At 29.3% G+C, this 8302-nt stretch overlaps 1 protein-coding gene across 1 annotated transcript; it reads right to left on the bottom strand.

Moving 5' to 3' along the window:
* Positions 1-703: 703 nt before the first annotated feature.
* On the bottom strand, positions 704-2420 carry LOC129874206 (transcription factor PRE6-like). Its single transcript, XM_055949458.1, has 2 exons — positions 2171-2420; positions 704-1034 (listed from the first exon to the last, which is right to left on the bottom strand). Exons 1-2 carry the CDS (start codon positions 2297-2299, stop codon positions 882-884), a joined length of 282 nt encoding a protein of 93 aa, XP_055805433.1. The 5' UTR covers positions 2300-2420; the 3' UTR covers positions 704-881.
* Positions 2421-8302: the final 5882 nt, after the last annotated feature.

The following is an 8302-nucleotide window of genomic DNA, read 5'->3' as shown; positions in this document are numbered from 1 at the left end:
TAAAGGATTAATTAAACCAATACTCTAATGATCTAATCACTGTATTATGTCTCTATTACTCTAGCTAGAATGTTCATTAGAGACTTCCAGACATAAAGGCTATTACTTTCTCGTTCCAATTTATTTGATTTATCTTGATTTGGCAACATTAAAACGACTTTTAAATCTTATGGTTTAAAATTAAAGATATATATGTCAAGTATATCAAAATGTCTTCTCTAATCTTATGGCCTTAAACATGTCGTATGAAAATTAAAAAAATAACGAAAAAAAATATTCTGTTTTAAACAGACAAAAAAAAAATGTAGATCGAAAATATTCTTATCCCGAAAAGAGGAGCTCCGATAAGAAAAAAAGCTTTAAAAATTCTTTATTGCTTCGATATATAGGTGTGAACTGGAAAAAGAATATGTACTCCCTTCATCTCTTTTACTATGGGGAGTTAATTTGATTAATCTTCAGAGCTAGTTAAATTAAATTAAATTAATTTAATATATTAAAATTACAAATTAAATATTCAAAAACTACAAAAAAATACTAGTATTAAATTACAATTCTTCTCATATTAATTTAATGAAAAAAAATATCTTAAAATATTGGTCAAAACAAATCTAATTTGATTTTTGAAAAATAAAAAATGACAAATATTATGATCAGACGGAGGGAGTATAAACTAGAGCAAAAAATGACAGTGTAGAGAAAATTAAAGTCCATAATTAAAATTGGGAAACATCATTACAAACACATCATTAGTTGTGAGATTGGCCTATTTAATATTGACCAAGGTCTAGAGAGGAATTAAGAAGAAACACAGAACTATATAGTAGATTAATGCATCGAAATATATATAATATAGTAATATATAAATAAATGATTGAAAATTACATAATTAAACTACGAATAATTGCAGCTTCTGGACTATCAGCATCAATGGTTGACAATAACTGAGAAAGTCGATCACTGAGATCATCCACCTCTTTATGCAAATTTATAATGTAGTTGCATGTTTCTTGGAGCACCTTAGATGCTGATGCCTGCAACATCGTCAATTTTAACATTTTTTCATAAATTCATTATCGATATTTTTGTTATAAAAATAAAATTTTAAACAATTCATATATAATTACTCTAGATACTATGTCGGTGCTCAAAATTTAAACTTGAGTAGACAAAACATGCCTTAATTGGTGGAACGAGAAGTTACCATCTTGAAAACAAGGTCAAATCTTGACTTACATTCTAAATTGGCTCTATGCATGTACATTATGGGACCCAAAGCCTCATTCTGGAATTATGAAAAACTTTTACACTTTCCAGATTGTACATAAAAGGTGAAAGAAATCATGCTGTTTTAAATCAGTATAACCAATGGGACTAAAAGCACATAAACTAGAGATCCATATAAATACACCACCAATTTTTTTTGTAGGTCTAATAAAGAGTGTATTTTTACTCTCGGTTCTTAATTAGTCCAACCTTAAAATGTGACCTAGACTAGAAAACAACAAGAAAGAAAGAAAGAAAGAAAGAGAGATCCATAAGGCATTAAATGTTATAGTAAGACTCCATAGATTTCATCTCCAGTGCTGGCGGATACACTTTTACACAAGTGATGTTATTTGATACTATCATTTTAAATAAATTAAACATCAATTTGGGACGGGAACTTGTACAATTTCATAATCGAACCTACATAAATACAAGCTGAATTATAATTATATATAGGTCGATTACACTAGCTAGCACAAAATCTTGGGTATCATACGTACGTACTTTTACGACACTGCTGTTAAGAAGTCGAGTAGAGGGATGAGAAATTGGTCTTCTTATATAAACTTGGACAACCTTTCCCTCATGAGCTAGTTTTTGGGGTGTGAGCTAGGCCTAAGAGGCTAAGACCTAATTTAAAATGGTATTAGGTGAGACTCATTCCAATTTGTTGTTCACCGATGTTGGGCCCCCATTTATAAGTGCTCACGCTCCAGTTAAGGTCTGGGCGTGCGAGGAAGTGTTAAGAAGGAGGGATGGGACCTTCACTAATTTAACAACGTCTGCATCATCTAACGCATGCATCCTACAACTATATATAGTGTACATGATTTGTACACATACAAAATGAAGTGCATATTTATTACAATTATATTGACATGGAAGGAAGAAAAATAAAAACCTTGTTGGATCGACGATTGAGAATTTCAGGAAGAAGTTGTTGCAATTTGGAGACGAGTTGTATGATCTGATCATCTGAAATCCTGGAGGTGCCCCCTTCTGATGACTGCCTCGACCTTCTCCCTGACATAATTCAGATCGATCTTCAACTATAGTTGAGTATAATATTTGTTAATTTCCCTTATTTTGTTGACAGAAATGATGAATAGCTAGGTTACTTAATTAAAGCTTGTGTTGAATAGCAAGTAGTAGTCAAGCTGGTAGTTAGAGGAGGTAATTATGAAGCTATATATATAGTAGTAAATGTAATGAAGGAGGATAAGGACCACAAATTACAGAGAGAGAGAGAGAGAGGGTGATGGTACGTATTACATACAGGAAAAACATAGAAAGTGATGTTGGATGTGAAGAAGACAAGTGCATGGGAAAAAACCTTCCTGTTTTCTAACTGCACCTAACTTTCTACCTCATCCTTCTATCATATACGCTTATTCCATCTCCTATTCTATTTTTTCAACTTCAAATTAAAACAAGATCCTCACTAAGTGGGCGGTGCCGCAGACGATCGGAGGCAGGATATTCATCACAGGATTTAATATGTATTTATTTTTTCGGTTGGAGGAAGTGTTTTCTATTAAGGATTTTTCATATCCAAGATTTAGCTTCAAATTCTCAAATATTCTTAGTAAATTATTTTTGGGTGAAGTTTCACCATGCGTTTGGCCACAAATTTTCTCAAGAATATTTGACTGTTTCAAAAAATATTATTTTGTACTCGTAAGTTTTAAAAATTATTAAAAATATCCATAAGTTCGTATTATCATTTTATAATGAACATGTTCCGTTAAAAAGAATCTTATAACATAATTGATGACAATCAACAACAACAAAAAAATAAAATATGGGCAAAAGCAATACATTAATCGTATTAAAAACAAATTATTCTTTTTTTTCAATCTTGTCACTCAAACTATTTTTTTCCGGTAGAGGTAGTAAAACAAACTATTCTTTTATTAATAAATAGAGATGTTATTTAATGGTGTTGGTTGACAATGTTAATGGAGTAAGTTGGTAGATAAATATTAGTTGAAATTAATAAATGATGGTGTTTTTATAAAATATAAAAAAAATTGGGTAATTTTAATTTTTTTTTAAAAATTCCCAAATATTAGGACTTGGCCCAAATACTAGTCTTTTTAAAACTTGGAATATTTGACAAATACATTTATCAAGTTATATGATCAAACACTAATTACCAATTTTTTTCAAATTTTTCTAAAAATATTTTAGGGCCAAACGGCTCCTTAAACTCGACACATCTGGTTAAGCCAAGAGCATCATCATCTACTGATGCATTCTCTATCCGACGGGTTCAATTGAACCCGATATTTTAAACCCTTTACTATATGTTTGAACTCGAAATAAAGAGGCGCCGACGCATAACCCTTAACAATGAAAGAATTAATATAACTCTACAAATATATATATATATATATATATATATATATATATATTTTGATTTATTTTTTCGATCTTGGATTAACTTCATAGATATTCATTCAAATTTTACTTTATTGCATTAAAGTTATTAAATTATATCTTATAGAAAGATCACTCAACTTTATTGCGAAATTCAATAAACATTTTTTAGTAATAAATCAAAAAGCCACTCAGTTTTGCCTAAGTATTATAGAAAGTTATTAGGAGAAAATAAAAGAGATATTCTATATGATACTTAGACAAAGTAGAATGACTTTTTTTATTATATATATAAAAAAAGAAGTTAAGTGAAATTAGGGAAAGTACAGCAATTTTAATCTTACAAAAAATAGTTAAGTGACTTCCTATTACAATTAGATGAAGTTGAATGACTTTTTTGTTACAAAAATATTTAGTGGCTTTGATTCAATAAAATAAAAGTTTAGTGACCATCCATCAAAATAAACCCCTCAAATATCTTCGATGTACAAATAAATATCTCGAGAGAGATTTGACATCAAATTTTTAGAAAAACAATCATATATATAAATGGATTACAAAACCAATTGATACGAAAAACTATTAAAACTTTTAACAAATAAATACTACTTGTGAAACCACAATATTGACTGTATAACGTGTTCAATATTAAATACTCATTAAATTTAAATCTTAGATATAAATATTTCTTATACATAGAGAAGGAGGACCGGGGACCGGGTAATGACGGTTTGTTTGGGACGGCCAAGGCCTAAACCTGATTTAGAAGTTGGTGTTTTGTGTGTGTTTCCAAGGTTGGATTTGATTTCAAGTGGGCTTAATTGTGTTTGTTATTGTACTAACAACATGTCCCTTCTTCTGCATGTCTCCATGTACAATACCACGTGATTGTTTTTCCATCGTCGTCTCCTTACACAAAATTATTGACCTTCAAATAAAGCCGGATACAGAATTTAAATTTTACAAGTTTAATCAATTTTAAAATTTTTAGTATCGAATTTATAGTATTTTTAAATTTATGTATTAATTGCAGTCAAATTGATAATGATTGAGTGACATTAATTACTTCTTCGATATCAAATGAGGAATTCCTTTAATATGATGCAAAATGACTCTTGTTCTATGACAAGATGCGACTAGGCATGTTGCATATGTCAATTGTCATTTAGTTGATAAGTCCATCAAAATTGAGGTTCACAATCGATGTTTTTTAATATTGTATTTGAAGCAAAACAACAAGCTAAGCACCAACTTAACTTGAAAGGTGGTGATCTAATTGGCAGTGGGTGGCAAGGTGGCTTGTTGTCTATTTTATTAGGAACAACTCATTTCTTGGTACATCACATTTATCCATTTATGATTTATGTGACGATATTAATACTCTTGAAATTTCAGACTAGTTACTGTAATTTTAATATATAAACTTATGTTTTGTGGGGATCGAAAGTACATATCCCTCAATCCGCTCCTGTGAGCCTTTTTTTTTTTTTTTGGTCATGAATCCTGTAAACATTCTCATATTAACTTTATGTACACTGCAAATATTACTTTTCTTACAGTGTTAATATAACTTAATTAACTTGTTATAATTTATAGGTAGCTTGATAGTGCAAAATTAATTTATATTATCGGTGTATTGATGTCACGACAGTTACTAATGCATGAGTGTGGTACCAGAAAAAAGATTCGTGTCAATTGTCATATAATGATCCACATTAATTAATGCTAATTACAGGCAAAGCAAAGCATTTTTATGTTTGCTGGAAGACGGGGCCTTGCGTGCCACGTTTGAAGAGTGTCTCTCCTCTTCTTTTTTCATTTGATATCTGCTAATTGTAATTGACTAATTGTATTGGAGTTCGAGTAATTTAAATTTGTGTTGCATATGTTTTATACCAAAGATTTTTTTATAATCGAGACTCGAATAATCCTATCCATTACACCACATTAGTTGGTAGTACATTTGACGAGTGTCATAAATTGATTATGTAGGTTTAATCGGAGTGTGCCTCGCTCTGATGGCAATCGACTTTACAGTTTACAACAGCCTCTTTTCTTTTAACATTTTGATTTGTATATTACTTGCTTAAGTCAATTTGCTGCATTGTTTCAATTTTGAGGTTAATATATTCTTATTTCTTACACTAATTAATACTGTGCAATATAAATGAATTACTATAGGTGACATGACAGTTTATAATAAGTGAATAGGAACTTTACAAAATAAGATGGGTGATATGATATAATAGAATGAATTCTCATTGTCACTGGAGTGACAACGTTAGAAATTTTATTAAGAAAATTCAAATTTTATAAAAATAGATTATATTAAGCTTTTGTTTCAAATCAAGGGGATTCAATCCTAATATAAAAATAGGTTATATTAAAATCGGGAGTGTATCTAAGTTTACTTAGCCAAGTAATGGGTGTTTATGAATGTTAATAATTCGGAGACGAAATTAATAATTTACGCCAAATTCAGGAGTGTTTTCAATACTTCTTTCTATATTTTTTAACACGTACAATCGGGTATATATATATATATAATATTGTATATTTACACTAAACTCAAAACTATTTTCAATTAAAACTTTCTTATATATCATGTTTATATCTCATCCATGGATGTTTTTCCATACGTATTTATTAGTTACTCGTAATTAAGTGATATGTATTCTAACTTCATTCTTTAACTATTACCGCTAAATTGCATGACTTGATATAGTTAAACACGAAGGCCACATTAATATTTGAGTTATAAATTAATATATATTATCAACATAGAATTTTTTTAATACTCATAATGTATACATAACTTAAGCTCTTACTCCCTACCACCCTTTAAATGTCTTTCTAAATTGTGATAGACCCATTATAAAATAAAAGGACCATTCGACTACATTATCCTTTAATCTTTGTCTTGAAAAAATACTCCATTTCTAATATACTGATTATATACTCCTTGAAAATCATGTAAACACAATAGTAAATCACTTTTAGAAATTTATACTCATACAATTTATTATTATAATAATGGTAAGTTGGGAAAAGAAGAAATAGTGATTTCTTGAATTTTGAAAGAAAAAAAAACAACACATATTTTGAACTATTTTTAAAAAGGAAAAATCATTAATCAAGTGTACTTATAGCGTACGCGGCATTGACTTGTGATCCTTTATTCGCCATGTTTTGAGATTAATTAGTTGTTAATGACAATTCATGTGTAATAAATGTGCTAAAAGGACAAGGCATCTTTGCTTAATTAAGGAGGATTCTTTCACAAAATATTGTTGTAATTAAGTTGGAAGATTAGGGATTGAGTGTGACTGGTGACAAAAAAAAAACTTGCAAATCAAAGCTAGTAAATTGATATATAATTGAGTAATAGCTATTTGTTTTGAGTAAATAGTTTTCTCGAATGTATATTTACAACATTAGGTGCAAAGGCGCAAGTGGAGATGTACTGTATTTCATAGAGATTTAAAAATCGTTATCTTTTGTTCGAATCTTATATTTATATTGAATCTATTACTTCTTATATAGTTGAAAACCCAATATAAAAGTGGGTTTAGTAGCAAAAATGCAAGCCAATAATTAAGCTTTGTTGTGCCCATCTTGTCGAAGGTACAAAGTGACCTTTAAATATTGGTCAAACACACATTACTGCTCTAATAATATTTAACAAAAATGCATTCTAACTTGATTAGCCAAACAAAATCACTATTCCTCAAGAGTACTTTTAAAAAAATATATATTAAAATAAATAATTTTTAAAAGTTTGGTCAAATATATATATATTCGTAGACACGCATCCCGAAATAAAATGAGGATTTCCTCCTGGTTTGCAACATGATAAGCACGAGATGGTACTAGCAAGGTTCATGTCACATGCAATTTCGTCCTCCATGAACGACATGACTATTAAGTTTTGTACAACTTATGTTATTTAGGTGAAAGATTTATTTCCAGACGAAGGCACACAAATTAAATAATTCTATGATTTTGTCTACCGTAGTCACATGTCCCAAACAGGTTTTAGGACCCCTACAAACCCCTCACCAAGATTTTTGTGTCAAAACCACACACTAAAACCCTACTTTTTTTAATTATTTCTTTTTCACTAATTTAATAGCTCTAATTACAAGTTACAACCATCCATCAACAATTTCCTTATACTTACGTGTATAGTAAGATATCAAGTTAGTTTCTTTGAATCGATCAGGAAAATTGATTTTGTAGATTATTTGTAATTTTTATTTAGTTTTACGTCCTTTTTAAAAGAGATTTTTATTTTTATAAGTAATAGATTTAATAAAGTTATTTTCTCATATTAATTTTATAAGTGGCTAAAAGATATTAATTCCTAACTTGAAAGTTGAAACCTTGTTAATAATCAATAACTAATAAATGAGGATTTTTGGTCTCACTGCCTCTTTTGAAAACAACATATTGGGGGGGGGGGGGGGGGGGGAATTTCACAAATATGTCCACTTTTTAGTCCCTATATTTTTTTAAAAAGTATATATTATTTTATAATTTTATAAGTGAAACTCTGAAATGGTGTCATGGAATTTCACTTGAAATTTGAAAGTTTAATTAGGTAATTACTAACTTTTCAAAGATCGAATAAAAAAAATGATTAGTGAACGCTGCT

The sequence above is a fragment of the Solanum dulcamara genome, chromosome 11 (genome assembly GCF_947179165.1).
Source record: "Solanum dulcamara chromosome 11, daSolDulc1.2, whole genome shotgun sequence".
NCBI lineage: Eukaryota > Viridiplantae > Streptophyta > Magnoliopsida > Solanales > Solanaceae > Solanum > Solanum dulcamara.
This window is presented reverse-complemented; position numbering and strand designations above follow the sequence as displayed.